Genomic DNA, 21,143 nt, shown 5'->3' with positions numbered 1-21,143 from the left:
CGTTTTGGAGCAGTTAGTTTCCTTGGAATTTGTTCCTTGTAATTACGAATATATCGACAGGTGATAACATCCTTATAAAGGATCCCTAGTCCTACCTACATTCAGAACTGTTTCAATGCCTTTTTGACAAGACCCGTGAAGATTCCGGGGTACAGTAGGTCTTCAGCAACCCATGCTTGCCATAAAAGGTGACTATGCTTGTCGTAAAAGGCGACTAACAGGATCGGGTGGTCAGGCTCACTGACTTGATTGATGCATGTCATCGATCTCAATTGTATGGATCGATGCTCATAATGTCAATCACTAGACTGTCTGGTCCAGACTCGTCATTTACAGACCGCCGTCATATAGCTGGAATATTGCTGTGTGCGAGGTTAAACAACAAACCAACTAACCAACCAACCTTTTTTGACAGATGTCATTGTTTCAACATGGATATTTTGTTGAGTGTCTGTATGTCAGATATGTTCAGCATGCATGGTAGGTTTCTTTGTGTCTTATGAAGGAATATCTGTGTGTAGGCTAGCACAGTGGTGAATGTGTTCACTCATCATGAACAAGACCCTGGTTTGTTTTTGTTATATAATATTGATTTTAATTTCAATTCATTGTGATCCTTGTGGGAACACTGGTGGCCAAGTCGCGTAAGTCGCCTTAGTTCGCAGAGTTGCGTACTAGGCCTGAAAACTATGATCATGGGTTCAAATCCAGATTGGCCCCGATTATGTTTCTGGGTTTTTCAGCTCCCTATCCATGATCATGGCTTTCACCAAGTAGTAAGCATCTAAGACCTGCATCACTTGGGGTTTCCTCCCACATTAAGCTGACACACCTTGATATGACTGGAATGCTGTTAAAAGTGGCGTTAAACCAAACAAGAGAGAGTATACTGATCCTTGTTCATTTGTAGTCAACATAGCATCTTCCTGAGGAAAGTGAGTTAACTGACTATAACAGTCCAGTATCCATCCTTGCCGAACTAGGCTGGTATTATGGAGTCACATTTTGCCTGGACTAACGAGTCTATGCATAGCCAAAATCGTGCAAGAAATCGAAATCTGGTTCGTAAACTGTCATGCAGATTTTGGTCGATTACAGGATTTGCAAAACATGTGCACCGTGAACTCGTCAACAGATATTTTCTAAATCTTTTCATGTTTTTAATCAGGTGCTTACGTGATTTTATGCACTTCGCGATGTAAAACTCGTTCTATCACAATATAGATCTTGATATTGATCAGATTGTCTTGACTGGGCGCTACATATTGTTTGAAGCAATTGCAAGTGATATGAGAGATGGAATCTGATTGGTCCATAGGAGAGGCATAGACGGGACATAACTCGTTATAGTCACAGGTGGCGCTTCGATCGAGCCCAGAAATTCCAGCCTCGTTCGGCAAGGCTGGAAACTGAACTTTTAAAGTCAGTTAACTCTCTTGCCTCAGGAAATGTCAACAAAGCTGAATAATTGTCTGTAGTTCAAGGGACATAACTCTTTGGTCCTCTAACATGCCCATGTTCACCAGTACACAAATAATTTCAGTTGGTGAGTGAATATGGTTTTACGCCACTTTTAGCAATATTCCAGCAATATCACGGCAGGGGACACCAGAAATGGGCTTCACACATTGTCCCCATGTCAGGATTTGAACCCGGGTCCTCAACATGAAGAGCAAACACATTAACCATTAGGCTTCCCGACCGCCCCACAAATAATTTCAACACTTGACGTACACACGTTCATTTATGCAGGTAATAAATAGGCATATGTACAGAGCTGCATTATCTCTGTTTGAGGAGATTCAACACATCCAACATGACAGTCCTTGTCCGTGCATTGAGTAAGTCTGCATATTTCAAGACGGTGTCATCCCGTATTTGAGGATAACACCTCATATTCGCATCAAATGCCACCACGCAAGACCTATAGTGATGCAACAGGGCCTCATTCGGACCTACACTCATGACTGTGATGTTATCTCGGATTGGTTTACTCATGTGGTGGATCCCCAGCTCAAACACTTGACTTGGCTGGATTAAAAGTTTTGACCTAATCGTGCTTGTAACTTGAGTTCGATCCAATCTTTGAAGAAATTGTAAAGTTTGACCCGGATCCGGCTCTTGATTAGGACCGAAGAAGACACTTTGAAAAGAAAAGCCGGCAATGTCGTCCAAGTTATGAAGTTGTGATTTCAAGGCGATTTTGTTCAGCATAGTAGCCCAGTTGTTGGCTTGTCGGGGAATTAGTACTTCATCAAGATCGGTAAACAGTAAAAATTTGAACGCAGCCATGTTTCTGTACAAACAATCTTGAATTGCCATCAACTGTCCATTGTACCATATGTTGAGTCTATTGATGCCGGGAGGGAGATTCCAGTTCAGGACATGGATATCTCCTTTCGCAGTGTAATATTTTAAAAGTTTTTCAACATTTTTTGATACATTATATTTGTAGAAAAATAGTTTTGATCCACCTAGTATCTTTGTCAGTTCAATGTACTGAATAAGAATATTTAGTGGAATATTTCCAAATATGGGTGGCACACATACACCGAAGAGCTCCCTTTGAGAATCAGTGTTGGAATTGTATTCCAGTGGAGTTAAGTTCATGGTCAGGTGAAGATGGCTGTGAGCAAAGTTGGTGGAATAAGTTGACAGGGAAACAGTTTTGGGTGTGTCGTGTATCAACTGAGGCACCAGACAGGTATAAATATATCCACCGTAGCCTTTGCCATGATTTTCACACATTTCATATTTTTCAGTGAAAACAGTAATAACACTTCCCTTGTTTTCACCCAAGTAGAATCTACATAAGAGACCTTCCAGGTTCGATGTTTTCTGAAGTGCAAATATCCGAGCATATGTTTTATTCGGGATTCTTCCATCAAGAAAAGCTGCATACACATAAATTTGCTCCAAATTACGAAATTCCACGGAATCAAGTTTGATTTTTCCAAGTTTGATGTTATCAATCTTTTCGTTCTCGAAGAGTAATGGACGATAGACATCGGTTCCATGGTAATTTGATGTATCCTCAAGTCGCTTCGGTTCAGTTGTCATGGTGATGTTTGTGACGGCGTCCTTCCCTCGGATGGACGCTGGTCTGGAGGTGTACTGACCAGTGTCAGTTTGGGGTGTCCACTCCTGTATCTGTGGAGACCTAGCATGGAAGTGGATGTAGTAGGCTAGAGATAAGTACGCCATCACGCCAAGCAGGAAATAATACGTATACCGCTGCACTCGTAGCAGCCTCATCTTGAACGCTTGTGTCTAAGAAACGAGAACACTTACTGGTTTCATGGAATCACATGAGTGTGATGTGCCCAGTACTCGTGACTGACTTGCTGCCATGTTGCAGTGTAGTCAGTGTTGTATTTGATGGAAATTGGAAACAGTTAAAGCTGATGATGTGTGTGGTCATTCTTTATGGTAATTAGCAACTGTCAATAATTACCTTTTGAGCGGGGTTTTAGATTCTGATAATGATTCCATAGTTGAACAGGACATTTCATTGCTTTAGTTGCCAAAGGGTCTGGGACTTCGACCCCGGTGGAAAATAAGAGACAGGACCCTGGACCTATGGTCTAGATTGCCAGGCTATCAGTTTTACAGGTTATACATAACTTGATCCATAGCCACACACACCAGGCTTATTAGCTGATACACAGCTGAGTGGTTGTGAATTTCATGATGTCGTCCACAAGGGAGAGTTTGTCTCTGCTGTGCGTACAGTGCTGCAGTTCACTGACCCCTCTGTAGTCTTGGAGAGATGGACTGGGCAATTTTTCTTGAGATTCAGCAGGGGAAGCCGCAGGTCTGTCACTGCTAGCTGGCTCCTGTGCTGTCTATGGGATCTAGGTACATCTGTTGGCCATATCCACACAGCTGCAGTCCATTGGAATCACACCAACCCTGAAAGAAATATCAGCAATGAATAACGGCGTAACTGTCATTTTGTGTTTTGCAAGTCAGTTAATCAAAGGAGTACTTTTGTGACCTGACATTGCTTGGGGGCTGGCGTACAGGTTAGTAATGGTGCATTTGCTTGTGGTGAAGGAGTCCTGTGTTTGATTCCCCGTAATACCCACATGAATCAAGCTGAGCAACGGGGTAGTGAATTGGTGTCTGCGGATGATGTGTTGATGTAGCAGTGCAAAAGTGGTGTAACTATCATATTTAACACTTCCTCATACCTCGTCTTGTGTGAAACGTTTGAACAGCTCTCAACTCTACCTTGTTCCCGTGAAGATCCCCGTTAGAATAGGTCTTCTCGTCTGTCTTACAGACCCTGATACAAATATATATCAAATACAGCCCATGCAAGTCTATAATGTTTGGCAAGTCTAGATTACTGCAGTATATGAAAATGAAGTGAGTCACTGGGCTCCCTTTTACTATATTTTTATCAAGATAACTGAACAACTGTTTTTTCTGTTCGATATGCACATTTCACAGACTAGATATTAGTCTATAGGTCTTCAGCAACCCATCCTTGCCGTAAAAGGCGACTTTTCTTGTTGAAGAGGCAACTAATGGTATCAGGTGGTCAGGCTTGCTGACTTCATGCATGTCATCGTATCCCAATTTCATGGATCGATGCTCATGGTATCAATCACTGGATTGTCTGTCCAGACAGACCGCTGTCATATAGCTGGAACATTGCCAAGTGTGGTGTTAAACAACAAACCAAGCAACCAATCAACTTTCAATTCACACAACGTTCACGCTTTCATCTATATATGTACACTACGGATCGCCTATCTATGCTATATATACCTTAGCCAAATATATGTTTGAATTGTAACATTACAACAATTTTCAGAAACCAAACAAACTGAATGTGAAAGAGATCGAGATATGGCGATCAGAAGCCACTTCCAAATGATTGTGTCCATCATCTCTTGCCGAGGCAAGAGAGTCCACTTGCCTTTATTTCTACCATGCCCCTTCAAGTCTCCTTTACTTGGCTCAATGGCAGTGCCACCATTCAGGTATTTTGTGATATGACTTTAATGTACAAACAAACAAACATAACAACTCTGGACAAAAATGTCCCTTGTGATCAAATAATGATATCTTTGAACAAAACCCTTGGTACAATATCTTACTGCTGTTCTCACCTTGATCAAGACTTGATCACCTTGACAGCACCATGGGGCCAGGATGTCAAAATTAGATGTTGCTTTAAGACTTTTACACAAATCTGATTTTCCACAAGTTCCACAGAAACAACCTCCATGTGTAGCAAAGACCAACCACAGTGTGACACAGTTATCCAAGTCTCCACAACTCCTGTCCTCTATTTCCACAGACAAACAGTCTCTGTCCGTTCCAAGGCCACACTCACAATACTGGATAAAGTCTTCAAACATATATGTCTGCAAATGTGGGTTTCCAACCCTGTCTACCTATAGCATCTATAGCAAGCCCTCCTCCGGGGGTATAGCAGTGATTCAGTGTTCCTGAATCTCACTCTCTGGTAGCTGTAATATACACTTCCTCCACACTCTTATTGCGCTGACCTCAACATGGCTCTCTGTACAAAAACATTTTTCGTTACTGCCGAATCTAGCAATTACCTCTCTATATTGTATAAATCTGTTTTATTAGCGTGATGCTGTCGTAGAGCTCCCTCCGGTAATGTAAGCCTCTCCCAGCTGTGCCTCTCTCTTCACTTATCTCTCTCTCTCTCCATGCTCACCCAGCCTATCTCATGATGGACCGGTGCTGCAGAGCTTATACCCTGCGACCCCACAAATGTAATTTCAGTAAACATAAAAAAAACAGTTTTTATTTTTGATATCTTTGGAAAATATCAGCCGTTTGAAATATCCTTTCATCGTCACTTTTAATATCTGTTGGCAAAAGCTCAAGTTGTGTTTATTTGTGTTTGAAGGAGATTGGTTGATATTTGTTGCGGTGTTGATGGTTGAGATTATACGTTTACCATCTTTCCTTCTACTTTATGCCAGAGCACAGGGGAGGTATAACGCTTTTCAATTTTTTAATTTTTAAAATTGTGGTGAGCAGAGGCAGCCATGTTGTCAGGAGTTCAGTCTTGTGGTCAAATAGTGTCTGAGATTTGGACCGTGTTTGTGATTTAGGGAGGAGCTTGTTTTTTTCCCCTTAATGCCCAGTGCCAGGCACGGTAACAACAAGTACCATCTATTAACGTCTTATGGTGTGAAGAAGCCTGGGAATGCACCACCGACCATACAACATGTATCTATGACCAGGAAAAATAATCATTGACAGTATATATATATTTATGCAGCCAGACTTGACCTATGATATGAATTCTTTTTAATTCCACCAGTTAGTGGGATGTATTTTACATACCGTATTCGACGTAATAAGTGCCCTGCTCTAATAAGCGCCCAAGGCAATATTTGCTAATATATTGGCTAGTGAACATTCCCAATTAGCACCGCTTCCTATTGATCAATGTACGCAAGACTTATTTATTCGTATATAATATACAATCGTGTCATATGCACCCTTAACTGTGGGCAATTAGATTCTGGAAAATATATCTGTCGTGTATGATAGGTGCATACTTCTGTATCAGTTCAGGCTGTCAGCATAAACTACAAAAATCTTTCAACTCACTTTTTCTCACCAAAATTATATTCTAATAAGAGTCCCCTATTTCTAATTTTGAGAGCGCCCCGGGCGCAAATTACATCGAATACGGTATTTATGATTTCTCCGACCAAATTTTGGCAATAACTGATATACCACTGCCTTGAAGTTTACCCTTCCCTGATAGTGACAGCTCTATAAAAATAAGAAAAAAGGGTAAAAACATATTTGAAAATATAAGCTCTTTATGCTCACAAAGAGAGAACATTTGGAACTTGCTACGCTTAGGGACGTTATTTAGATGTCATTTGGGAAAAGTGTGGTATTTTAAAGGCAAAAACTAACGGTATTATATCCAAGCCATCATATCCAAGCTGGGCTTTCTCACTTGCCGACAGTGCTAAGTATGACATAAGGTTAGGCAGCCCTCCATGCCTCCAGCAAGGAGACCAGCAGTCACAGGGGCTGGCAGCGAAATCTGATAACGGCTGACATATGTCTGTCCTATCACTTTAAAGCTGAAATCTTTTTTCTCAAAGAACTATTTCTTTGAGATTAGAGAATGTGTTAAAAGCTAGCTGGAGGTAATGCTCTGGTATATTTTTTCATCACTTGCTTCCTCTCCGTGATATTGAGAGATTGTAACATTCTGTGAATGTTCTTCATTTTAAGAGGGAGAATTGTTGCAAATATGTGACAGTATTGATCTTTTTGCACTTTTTACATTGTCTTTTGTGCAATGTTCGAAATATTCTTGTCTATTTAATCTTTTATTCTGACATATCATTATGATGTGTTTTGGCATATTGGGACTCGTTCTTGAAAATGTCATGGTTATTTAGACATTGAATGTTAGCAGCAGAAAGACCTCCATGGTTGTGTGGGATTAGTCTTCGATACTGTTGTGTTACAATAAGTTATTTATATTTTCAAATACATTTATGTACAAGCAACAATTATAAGTTTAATAATAGTCCATGTATTCGTTTTTTGTTTTTGTAAAAAAATGAACATCTGCTGATAGAAGGTATCTGAGGGAGAAATGGTTTTGTAATTTTCAGCCACAATTCTTCTGACAAGAAACGTTTAGTTGCCTAAACATGCTATAGAAATAAGTTGTTCAATTTGTAGAAAAACAATTGATTATATATGTTTGATGACTCACTCTGCAGTAGCAGACGTTCGAACCTGTGAAGGCCTGGGTTAGAATTAAGGTCTTCAGCAACCCATGCTTGACGTAACAGGTGACTAACAGAGTCCGGTGGTCAGGCTCGCTGACTTGGTTGATGCATGTCATTGTATCCCAATTGTGTAGATGGATGCTCATGATATCAATCACAGGATTGTCTGGTCCAGACTTGATAATTAACAGACCGCCGTCATATAGCAGGAATATCGCTGAGTGCAACGTTAGACAACAAGCAGACGATCGACCTACCTTACAACAGGTACCTGCTTACTGTGGCCCTATTACACTGCAGTACAAGTTCCTGTAGTGGAGCTGTGTGTGAGGTTCACCTTCCTCATACCTGCCCTTCCTCCCTTCCCCCCAGGTCCAGACCCCATCCAACATTTTGCCCCCCCCCCCCGACACTGGGGTAAATCAGCCTGCGCCATGATTCTCTCCAAATGTCAACTATTTAGATGATCTTTTCTTTCCGATAGTGTGTACCTGTGTCTCCCACAGCTGGAACCCCCTGGCCTACGGGTTGAAGGTAGTCTCCATTGTTATAAGAAGCCTATACAGCTAACCACAGGGTGTAACAGGGAGTTGTAGAATAACATAAAGCAGAAAGTTTTCCCTTTCTAAAATGGGTATGTTACTGAAAAGACTTTTTACAAATTTGACCCAATATTAATTTTGGCAATTTAGTATGTAGGGCAATTCCATGATTGCAGAAAATTCCCTTGTCTAAATTGTCGAAAATTTGGTCATCATGGTTATGAATTTAATATTGAAGAATCCCCTTTTTCGGTGAGACTGTATTATAATTTGCCACCATGCTTCATTTTTGGTAAAATATTTCATGCCACACACCCTCTGTGCCCCTCCCTCAAATAACACGCCCTAAATAATGTTCAAATTTAAACAAATCAAATAGATCTCTGTCTTTTTTCATGCCACTCCCCCATCTCCTCCGATTATAGTTGTGATAAACATCGGCAACGTACCCCCCCCCCCCCCCCCTTGTTTGCTTTGTCGTGTTTGGGGTCAAAAGTGACACAGAAAACATAATCAGAAATGTATTTTGTAGACAGTTAGTGCTTAATTCAACATCTTTTTTGGATACTCATTGATTATGTTTTATTCTTGTCAAGGGCCACTGGCCTCTTATCCCTGTACAGAGCTGATGATTGTCATGGGTTACTTGACCAATATTGTTGACAATAGCGTAAACTGAACAAACTTTATCATCATTTTATACATGTGTAGGTTCGAAAGTTTGACTATGTGTTATGTTTACTGGAGCATCCTCTAGAACAATATTGTGCTTTTTCAGAGTAAAGAATACAAATTCGGCAAACCTTTTGACAGTGTTACAGATCCATGAAGATCCGGGGTAGAATAGGTCTTCAGCAACCCATGCTTGTTGTAAAAGGTGACTATGCTTGTCGTAAGAGGCAACTAATGGGATTGGGTGGTCAGGCTCACTGACTTGGTTTGATGCATGTCATCGTATCCCAATTGCGTAGATGGATGCTCATGATGTCAGTCACTGGATTGTCTGGCCCGGACTCGATTATTTACAGACTGCTGGAATATTGCTGAGTGTGGCATTGAACAACAAACAAACAAACATATGATTGTTACAGGATGACAATGATATCACCTTGTCATGGGTACAATGTTTGAAGAATATGGGTTCTTTAACATTTTAATATGAAAGAAATTATCTTCCCTTGAAAATGTTACACACATAATGTTCCTTGCTGTCATATAGCTGGAATATTGCTGAGTGCGGGGTTAAACAAGAACCATTCAATCAAATCTTGGGTGCAACATTATGACAAAGGTCGGAAACCATATGGATTGGCTGGTTTGTGATTGCAACTAAATACATTGTTGCCCATCTTCACCTAAACACAGACCGCCTCCGTGGTCTAGTGGTAGAGCGTCTGCCCGGAGAGCGGAAGGTCCGGGGCTCGATCGTCGACCGTGTCATACCAAAAAGACGTTAAAAGATGGTACATGTTGTTACCCTGTCTGGCGCTTGGCATGAAGGGGCTGAAACAAGGACTGGTCGGCTCGGAGTCAGTATACTGCGTCTGAGTGGGGTATTCATGTTAAACTGCGCCACGGTATCTCAGTGGGCAAGCACTATAAATCGGCATCAGTCCGAACTAGTACAAGCAGCCACACACACACATGTGCATGCATGTCTCTATATTAGTGCAATAATCTTGGACAAGACGTTAAACCCCATTTCACCTCACCTCACCTCACCTCACCTAAACACTTTAACACATAACAGAAAATAAAGTAATTGAAATAATTTCAGTTTGATAAAATATCTCATTTTGCCAAGCATGTACATGATGTATCCATCCATGAAATCATCTTACCTTTTTTCTGGGGCTGCTACGGAGGAGGAGATATTGAATTACTTAAGTTTTTCTTGGAATCAGGAAGCAGACAAATTATTGTTATTCAACCTGCAATATTTGCCAGTGTGTGGTAATCTGGCAAGGGTTGTGTGTGTAGCTGTCGGCCAACACAGACAGCCACTTCCTGTATGCCAGGTGGTAGGAATATTAACTCTTGTACTGGTATATGTAAGGGCTTTAACTCTTTTGATGCTGAGATGGATACAAACAGGTGTTCTGAAATATATAGATAAATTCCATTTGATTGGCTAAAGAAGCAATTCTTTTTACATTAATATTCCCATAAGGCGAAAAAAAAATTGGCCACCCCTACTTGTACTTGCTGTCTACTATTTCCTGATTGGCTGACAATAGATAATTTGATATCCTTTGAGAGAAGGGGGAGGCGAGCCTGGGATTCTATAGAGATAATGCTTGAAAAAAATAATTATGCTTCAGATTGTTGACAAGAAAAGAAATTGTCTGCCACAAAAATTATATTGTTGCAAGGTTTTTTGAAAAAAAAATTTAGGCTCATAGTTATAATTAAAATATCTGATTTTGCAGCTACAGCTGAAAGAATATCTAGCCTCCATACAAAATCCCTGGTTAATTCCCCCTTGTCCCCCCCCCCCCCCCCCCCCCAGTTGCACACTACTCACCGCCCCAAAATGTACCATAACACCCATGGAGAATAGTCCCCCTTTTGCACTACTGTAGCCTGGGACACCAGAATTGTGCAGCACGTAATGCAACCAAGTTGGAAGTTGAACACTTTAACCGTTGGGCTAAACCCTGATGTTGGGTGGCGACACTTTAACCGTTGGGCTAAACCCTGATGTTGGGTGGCGACAGTTTGACCGTTGGGCTAAACCCCGATGTTGGGTGGCGACACTTTGACCATTGGGTTAAACCACGATGTTGGGTGGCTACACTTTAACCGTAGTGCTAAGCCCCGATGTTGGGTGGCGACACTTTAACCGTTGGGCTAAACCCCGATGTGGGGTGGCGACACTTTAACCGTTGCGCTAAACCCCGATGTTGGGTGGCGACACTTTAACCGTTGCGCTAAACCCCGATGTTGGGTGGCAACACTTTAACTGTTGCGCAAAACCCCGATGTTGGGTGGCGACACTTTAACCATTGGGCTAAACCACAATGTTGGGTGGCGACACTTTGACCATTGAGTTTAACCACGATGTTGGGTGGCGACACTTTGACCATGGAGTTAAACCACAATGTTGGGTGGCGACACTTTGACCATTGAGTTAAACCACGATGTTGGGTGGCGACACTTTGACCATTGAGTTAAACCACAATGTTGGGTGGCGACTCTTTAACCATTGAATGAAACCATGATGTGGGGTGGGAACACTTTGACAATTGAGTTAATCCACGATGTGGGGTGGCGACACTTTGACCACTGAGTTAAACCACGATGTTGGGTGGCGACACTGCAGTATCCTGTTTCCTGCTTCGAGTGAAGACTTTTCAGGACTTGACCCCATGGGGATTCCAGGTCAGAAGAAGTCCTAAAGTACCTCATGCTTGTCATAAGATCTGTAGTTAAACTGTGTGGCCTTGCTGATTAAGTATACTACATATAAAACTGAAACGTTCAAAGCAGCATTAAATCCAACTCATGTATTCTCCCACAAAACAGAGGCTTTGTCCGATGCCCTGTAACCTTTATCCTCCTGAAATTCTAACGCACTTCTTCGCCTGCCTACTGGACTTATTTCAGCATAAGGTGCTGTCAACAGGGTGGGTGATTTTTGCAAGTTTTGTGTGGGGTTGTTCTTATGCAACAGGCTTGGATCCAAACCATAGAAATGAGTCAAAAACAGTTCCATTTCCCCTTGTCGTTTCCTTCCATAATCATTTCCAGGAATATCCAATATATAGCGTTAAAAAGGTACTCTTTAAAATATGATTGTTGTCCGATTTTCAAAATTAATTGTGTTTGTTACTTCTCTTATTATTCTTCATTTTGTGGATTTATTATTTATCTTTTATCATGTTTATTTCTAACTTCAATTTTGACATGGCATCTCAACTACAGCTGCAGGCTACAGGTGCAGGTCTAAGGCCAACCCTTTTGAATGGGTTCGACAGTAGTGTTAGAGCTTTAACATTCAATAATGAACAGTGGTATGTTACTCAAGTTACTCATCCAGAATTAATCCCAAAACGGTTGCAGATAATATTCACCACTAACATCTGACAGACATTACCACGCCATAAAGACGCTACACTTGTAAGATAATTCACACGTCTCAGCAACGCTCATTGAATTATCCCACGATTATGACAGCATGCCTTAACATGAAGCCGTGTACACAGATGCCTACACCTCAACCACAAAACAGTCATGGTCGTGTAACCTCCCAGAGTGAATACATCATATTTATGTGGGGTTGATGGGAAGGAAATTATTGTTTACACAGGGGATTGTGCTGATTTCCCCTTCATGCGCCATCTATCACCTCCCACATCTGGGCCACATATGATAGCTGAACCCCATCAAAGCAAGCCGATTTAAACAATGAATGTGAAATAACAATCCTGCATATGACTGGGGAATGTACGTTGATGTCATTTGGTGGGTTAGAGTATGATCGGCTTGAACTTTACGAGACATAGGACTTGCATGCAGGGATCCGCAATAATAATCTTTTGGCCTATCGGACATTTGTATTCTGATCACGCCCACCTCATATTGGACAGTTTCTGTTGGACATTCATGTATGAATAAAATAAAAAAATAAAAAATATTAATGGCCACTTTCATAACATATTCCGTATTTTCTTGAGTATTGTGCACACTTTTATCCAATGAACATGCCGCAAGTATAGATGTTTTTTCCCCAACGCTCAGTCACGTCTGCTAGTTGTATATGCACTAATTTACAACAAAAACACACGTCAGTCTGGCTGGATATCTATAATTTATATCTTTTGTTATGATAAAGGTCTCAGGTTGTAATGTTGGGCAAGGACTTTCTTGAAAATGTCCTGTTGGCAAAATTTAATATGTCTGGTTTGCACATTTTTCAAATCTGATAGTTTGCAGTCACAATCGGACAAGTCCGGCCCAATGACCGGTTTCCCGATGCATGACTTGTTTAGGATTACGCTTCATTGGTACCGGTATATTTTCTCACTCGTTAGTCATGCAATATCTGGCTATGCTGCTTCTGCTTGATTTAGTGAGTTTCGGATTGTTTACATTCCTGTATCTTACTGACTTTTGGATGCACTCTGTGTATATCCTGAAAAGTTATTGAATGTTCTGTCCTTGAATAACGAAAGGCCTGACATAAATTTACATGTGTCATTACATCACGGAACAATGATATGGCAAGCTCGCCTTTGTCGTCAGTTCATGGGAATTTTCAGAAACCTCTTCTGATGCTTTCCTAAAGACTGAAGACAAAAGTAACTACAAATTATGAGTCAACTTGTCAGATAAGCTGTTTTTCTCATCTTTTGGCCTGACAAAGTTCACTAATTGTCAAACTTGTTATAATAACTGATTTTTTTCAAAAATTCTCTATGAATTGTGAAATAAATAGGAACGAAAAGATCTGGTATCCAGGATTAGGAGAATTTCAAATACACACATGTACATTGACACTTTTAAAGTTTAAATCAGCACGACTACAAAACATTTTCACAGCAACCTGGCATAATAATACCTCAGGCTATTCTCTCCGTTGTTTCAACAAGCTCCAGGCAAAATAACCGCACCTACGTATCATTCCATATACTATTTGGAAAGCCTTTCTTGAGACTCTCCAGTTTCCTTTAATCCATGTTTCTCTCCCGTCATGAAGCTGAACACATGCAGGAACCGTGTATGAAAACAACGGGTGTAGCTTCCCTGCATACAATTAACTATCCAGGAATTGGCTTTGTTTACACAGATGGAAATAAACACTAAAACAACATGACAGAGAAGATAGACATGGCGTCAAATGCAAAGATAAAATGTCCAATTATCTTTGAAAGCAGATAAAGTTTGGGAGCACGCCTTGGCCATGGGTATGAGCCCTGCTGATTAAGATGATAACACATCCTTGTTAGTGCTGGAATAGACAGAGTGAACCCTCAGCTCTGAGGTGATGGCAGCTTGGAGTTTAGTACTGATCTATGTGTGCTATGATGTTAGTGTATGTATATAATGGTCTTAGTGGAGAAGGCTCGGTGTGGTAGCCTAGTGGTTAAAGCGTTCACTCGTCATGCCGAAGACCCGGGTTCGATTCCCGACATGGGTACAATGTGTGAAGCCCATTTCTGGTGTCCCCCGCCGTGATATTGCTGGAATAAAGTGGCATAAATCCATACTCACTCACTCACTTAGTGGAGAAACTATTGTCTTGTCATTTTATGTCTTTGTTATTTCTATAAAAGATTTTGTAATGGAATCATCTGAGCCAGTATGTAGAGATCATCATCCGAGCGTGTTTTTGTGTCATTCGTGCCTTATATTAGGAATGAAAGTTGCAATGCTTACTTTTTATTCCTTATTTATCATATTTACCATACAGAAACACATAAGGGAATTAGCATCTTTATCATAAAACTTCATTCTTAAAACTAACGAAGTGTGAGACACCTTTCATTCATATAAAGTAACTCTAGAAATAGCATAGGAATACAATGCCTGAGTGAACGTCCCTATTATTATGTTATGCCAAATGTCTTGCTGAAATGGTTGTTTACGTAAACACCAATGGTTGGGGTGGGGGGTGGGAGGCTGCTAGAATAATATTTCATGCAAAGATTGTTTTTTCAAGTTGGCATCGCACCTAATTATAGAGTTTATTCAAAGTTGTTCCTGCTAATTGACCTCATTTACATTTTTATCGAGTTGTGATGCCAAGTTTATCGGATTGGTTTACTGTTTCGATAAAACTATCCATTGTGTTATAGTTCCAGCTTATACCTCTGTACGGCCAGTGAGACTACTAGGTGCAGCTCTAGCCCCGTAAGATAAGAATGCTGAACAAATAAGTTTATGATCCTGGGCCCCGTTCCACAAAGACATCTTAGCGCTAAGGTGATCATAACTCCCATACTTTAACACTGGCTTACGACAGTCGTAGCGCTAAGATCGCTTTGTGGAACGGGGCCCTGAACATTTAGATCATGAATCATGAATTGTGTTGAAAGGATATGAACCAAGAAGCCCACGTTTATTTTGGCTCCAATTCTGGTGGTTTGACACTAGCCTTACTCCAAGGCTACTGAAAGAGAAGTTCATGGATGTGTAGTAATTCCCTCAAGTCTAGAAAAGCGGACATCCTGGGGACACGAATCTATTATGGGGACCACTTGTTCTTATTATTTATATAATCTAGAAATTATTATTTACACTAATAAGTATTACCTTAGAGACTTGTGCAAGTCTAGTTTGATCCAGGCTGGTGTTAAGCTACAAGTTTACTATGGCATCAACAACATACCACCATTTTCTCTGGAATCATAATATATCTGACGCATACAACGTATAGGACTTTTCAATACATGTATTCCAAAGCCTTTTAGATATAACTAAGTAATTGAATACTTTATACAAGAACAGGGTGTAAAATAAGATGAATCAATCTGTTCTGTGACATAGGGATAACTGATGTTCTTTAACATCCGAGACATTTGGAGACACCATGGCAGTGTTTGAAAATACGTGTTTTCCTGGGGTCCTACTTCGTCTTATCGTCCTTGAATACTGATTATCTGAGACATTGAGACACCATTGGCAGTGTTTGAAAATATGTGTTTTCCCGGCGTCCTAGTCTGTCTTATCGTCCTTGAATACTGATTATCTGAGACATTGAGACACCATGGCAGTGTTTGAAAATACGTGTTTTCCTGGGGTCCTTGTCTGTCTTATCGTCCTTGAATCCTGATTATCTGAGACATTGAGACACCATGGCAGTGTTTGAAAATACGTGTTTTCCTGGGGTCCTTGTCTGTCTTATCGTCCTTGAATCCTGATTATCTGAGACATTGAGACACCATGGCAGTGTTTGAAAATACGTGTTTTCCTGGGGTCCTACTTCGTCTTATCGTCCTTGAATCCTGATTATCTGAGACATTGAGAGACACCATTGGCAGTGTTCGAAAATACGGGTTTTCCTGGGGTCCTAGTCTGTCTTATCGTCCTTGAATACTGATTATTTTCCCTTTTGCCCAAACATTACTGTAAGTCTTCAGCCCAAAACGAAGCAAGTCTAGATTTTCCACGTTTTCTGAATCTAGCTGGGGCTCCTCTTCAATTTAAATGTACTTACTTGTTTCTATCAAAATTATATTAATTCAGACTAAGAGACTAATCATTTTTCTGCTGGTGTCCTTAAGGTTTTCTCATAGGGCACAGAATCAAGGGACCCGCTGAATGAATTATCTCTGTGTTATGGGTTTGTGGTCACTTAAAAAAACATATGTATTTTTCTTTCGCTAATCACTTGAACAACTGTCAAAGAAGTCACTCACTTATAAAAAACAACTTTATCTTAAAAATAAGCTCTCATCTGAGTATTTACAATGTCTGTCTGACCCGACACGCCACATTATAGTGTGAGTAATTGTGACAAAAATGGCCATCTGAAAACGTAGGATGGCCAAAAAAATTTGAGTAAGCGACAGCAAAAATTGCGAAATATATACAAATAATTGCAAGGGACAATGTAATCAATTAAATGAAATTCAAGCTTCTGCAAGTTGCAGTCTGAGGTGGCAGCACAGCATGAGGTCAGGGGCTGGGAGCGTAATTTCAGTGTCAGGTTGCCAAGTACAAACAGTGTGGGAGGTGGGAGGAGACAGTTTTGGAGGGGTAGGGGACAGTGTTGGAGGGGGAGGGGGATGGGGGGGGGATGGGTCAGTGAGAAAGGGAAAGAAGTTACAGAGGAAGGTGAGTGAGCGAGTTCAAATTTCAGCCATACTGTGCCTAGAGCATTTACAAATTGTATTTCCAATACAATCCTGTCAACAAAGGACATTCAAACAACCAGTAGCCTATCACAGACGTACATTTAAAACAGGTTGGAGAATACCAAAACCCTTATCAACAACACAATCTACATTTGGTTACATGGGAGTAAGGGCATGAATGGAGAGATGCTCCACATATTTGTTGTTGATGAGTGAGGACAGGTTTCATCAGAGACCCTATTCAAAGCTTAAGTTACATTGAACACATTAGAATGAGTTCTATGTAACTAAAGCTTTCAATAAGGTCTCTGATGAAACCTGTCCTCACTCACCAGCTACATTAGAATGATACCCGTGAAGATTCCGGGTTAGAATAGGTCTTCAGCAACCCATGCTTGCCGTAAAAGGCGACTAACGGGATCGGGTGGTCAGACTCACTGACTTGGTTGATGCATGTCATCGATCCCAATTGTGTGGATCGATGCTCATGATATTAATCACTGCATTGTCCGGTCCAGACTTGATTATTTACAGACCGCCGTCATATAGCTTGAATATTGCTGAGAGCGGCGTTAAACAACAAACAAACAAACATTAGAATGATTAGTGGGTATGTACTTTGGAATATTCCCGACTTCACACCCTGTAGTAACCAATGTAAGGGTCTGAGCCCTGCTCTGTCATCATCAAGCCAGGCGGGCGCTGTCACCACTAGGCTACCGAACCACACGTAGGAACATATGAGTTGCACCCTATATGACATGGATAGTTCCCATTAGTCTCCCAATTCACCATGCCTTATGAAAACAGCTTCAAAAAGTCTAGTATCTTGAGAGTGACCAGATTCAACCGGAAAACAAGCATGAGCTAAGACATGATATATTTGTAGTAGAGATTTTGTACCCTGCCTGTATCTTGAATCTAAAGCAACCTGTTGAGACATACACCTGATGAATAGATGTGTGAAAAAATATTGGTTACCCAATGAAAAATGTAATAACCCAATTAAAATAGAAACCTTGGAGTAAAAACTCAATTGCTCAAAAAGTTATCTGGAGCTCTGTGCATCAGCCTCTTCCTGGCCTGTCTCACAGCCCATTAACCATATTGATTTCCCTTTCACCCAGCCCTTTCTGCAAGGCAAAAGGCTTTATTGAAGCAAGTCTAGATTTTCCATAGGTTCAATTCTGGGGCTATTTCTATTGAAATTAAACATTATTAGAGACTAAGCTTTAGTCTAGCCTCTCCCCTGCTGTGGGCGTGGGGCCATGGAGTGCACTGCATGGGTGGGGACAGGTTCCCTGGGGAGGGGGAGCTACACAAGGGGAGGATTTGGAATTCATGGTTTGTGTGATTTTGTAGGAGCAAAAGGTGCACACTTGTTTGAAGTTGAAAGAGGGCCAAACCCGTAGTGATAGACCTGGACCAGACCAGTGCCGTGTCTGATGTACAAATGTGACTTTTAACGAGTCACAGAATGGCATTTATGATACATGTATATGTAGCCATTCTTTGTCAACTAAAGTTCGTTCCAAGGCGTCAATAGCGGTAATATGACTGTGGTTGCTGTTAATAACGGTGAGTTGTGCGATCTTCCGATCGCTTCACACACGATTTCGCTGAAATTAATTAAAACAATATTAAAAGGAATTTTGTATAAAATTAATAAAATAAATTACAAACATAAGTCCAGATATACAAAGAACACTTTTTATAGGAAGACAGTGTAATTACATGACTAATTTGCGTACTTCAGTATGGATTTGTTGACATGGTATTTCCGGTGTTACGTGCTCGCGGTAATGTCTTTCCATGGGGGAAAAAACATCAAAACTCATTAATTCATGTATAAGGCACACCCCTTACTACACAGCTGTGTTCTTTTTATAAAAAAGTGCGCACTATACTCAAGAAACTATGGTATGTAACCATGTGTAGATACCCACTTCCATTGAAATGTGGTTTACTGTTTACCAGTTGTAAATAATTGGAATATATTCCATGAAGACTGTGAACTGAAGTCTACAGACGATGGTGTTATACAGTGCAAGCAGATAGATATTTCTGTCTCTTCCACTCCACCTTGTAAAAAGTTCCTTTGCAGCAAGCCAGGGGGGTTGCAGGTATTCCAAGAAAACATTATGTTGGCACTAACGTTTAGCCAAGTACTGAAGCAGATTTAAACAAGATATTTGGTTCAGAACATGCCCTTAAAAATTTAAATATTCAGTTCTTATTTACACTACAACATGAAAGGCTTTTTCACAAAAAGATCTGTGTTGGAAGTTCAACATTAATGTCATTCACAGTTCAAAATGTCTAAGGACCGTTTGATCGGAAGATTTCGGTATTTTCTTGTTACTCTCATATGTGAGGCCCTCTGTTAGAACTTGCAGGAGAAGTTCCAGTTATGGCCTGGGGAGCAACTGGTGCGTGACTTGCTGCCTCCTAAACCACACTGACAGGCCTGTTTCAAGAAAAATATAAAGTGAACACAAGATCAGGATTTTGTTGTTTTTCTTTAAAATCAGGGCCTGTTTCACAGTATATAACCTACCATTATTATAAGTCTATGTTAAGTACAAGTATATGACCTGCCACTATCAAGTGTCTAAGGTAAAGTACAAGTACAAGTACCTGCCACTATCTTATGTCTGTGTTTAGGTATTATTGTATTAAGTCTTACTTAAGGTATATGACTTACTATGGTAAAGTGGTTGACTATGCCACTATATTATAGTCTGGAAGGTAATTTAAGGTAGATCTACCGACATTTACATAACTGGATATTACATTTAAAGACAATCGGTGCTTGAATAAAACATCTGTCTGTTTAGCTATTTCATCAACAACCAGAACAATGCTACCCCTGCGTCACAGGGCCATATGACACAGTTGAACCAATCAACTCAACTCGAAAAGGTGCACGGGAATCACGCACGCATGAATACGGTGTTAGCGTTGGGCGTCACAACGTGCGTGATTCCCGCGTACCCTTTCGAGTTGAGTTGATTGGTTCAACTGTGTCAGTGACTTCATCTGATCCAGACTCGATTATTTACATTCCTGAGTGCGGTGTTAAACAACAAACAAACAAACAAACTTACAACAAGCATAGTTTGCTGTTAGTTGTTAACATGAATGTTTAGTGAGAAATTGCAGCTAGAGAAATAACTGCACACTAACCCCAACAGTTTATATATTAAATCATAATTGTTAAAGAAATACCAGAAAAATCGCAGAAAAAGTTATATACTCTCAACACAGACGGGGCAATCATGCAACTGAAGATTCCTACCTTGACTCACTGGTGGCTAGATACTGTGTCTCCTGACTCTAGAGGCTTATTCCACACAGAGGTTCCCAATCTCCAGTGAACTGTCAGTGTTCCTCCTCACGGCAAGGCTGCTGTGCTGCACGGACCCCAGCCCATGGCTGTAACCTCCCATATAGAGTGATAATAGCTCCTAATGAGGCACATCAATCAGGCCTTGGTGGGTGGGGGCAAGGGACAGCGAGGGGGGTCATGGTGAGAGGGACAGAGGGGGGTCATGGTGAGAGGGGGATGTGATGAGAGGGGAGGGGGAGTTAGATTGGGAGGGGATGTATGAGGGGGAGGAGTTTAAGGGGGATAGGGGGGAGTTTTAATGGGAGTGGGTTATAAATAAGAAGTAGGGTTAGGCACATGAAGGATGAGATTTGAATAGGTCTTGGTGGGTGAGGGTTAGCATTGGCATTTCAAAGCGCTTGGAGAGGTATGGTCCTGCACCATGACTGTAGAACATTTTAGGTATTTTATTTTACTAACAGCCTCGGCAAGTCTAGATCAAACTAACCAAGTCTAGTTTGCTTGATTCCACAGCAGAAGAGGAAAGGTTCTTTCAAAGAATAATTATTTTTGTGTTAAAGTCATGTTTTCATTGACTAAGTGTTAGTCTAGGGGAGGTAGTAGCATAGGGAGGTAAGGGAGGGGTCTGTCAGTTATGTGGCTCTTGGAGGAGCTGTACGTTGGGGTAGGGGAGGTATGGGGGGTGAGGGTC

The 21,143-nt window shown here is 40.9% G+C and overlaps 2 protein-coding genes across 2 annotated transcripts in view; one reads left to right on the top strand and one right to left on the bottom strand.

Annotated features, from left to right (window-relative positions):
* The window catches only part of LOC139447390 (propionyl-CoA carboxylase beta chain, mitochondrial-like), a 76,629-nt gene that overhangs the window by 23,885 nt on the left and 31,601 nt on the right, over nucleotides 1-21,143 (top strand). The window lies entirely within an intron of this gene.
* Nucleotides 1,716-20,488, bottom strand: LOC139447919 (beta-1,4-galactosyltransferase galt-1-like). Its single transcript, XM_071229405.1, has 2 exons — nucleotides 20,402-20,488; nucleotides 1,716-3,912 (listed from the first exon to the last, which is right to left on the bottom strand). The coding sequence occupies exon 2, from the start codon at nucleotides 3,253-3,255 to the stop codon at nucleotides 1,783-1,785; it is 1,473 nt and encodes a 490-aa protein (XP_071085506.1). The 5' UTR covers nucleotides 3,256-3,912; nucleotides 20,402-20,488; the 3' UTR covers nucleotides 1,716-1,782.

This window comes from Haliotis cracherodii, unplaced genomic scaffold (assembly GCF_022045235.1).
Source record: "Haliotis cracherodii isolate W230 unplaced genomic scaffold, xgHalCrac1.p SCAF_7, whole genome shotgun sequence".
Taxonomy (NCBI): Eukaryota; Metazoa; Mollusca; class Gastropoda; order Lepetellida; family Haliotidae; genus Haliotis; species Haliotis cracherodii.
This window is presented reverse-complemented; position numbering and strand designations above follow the sequence as displayed.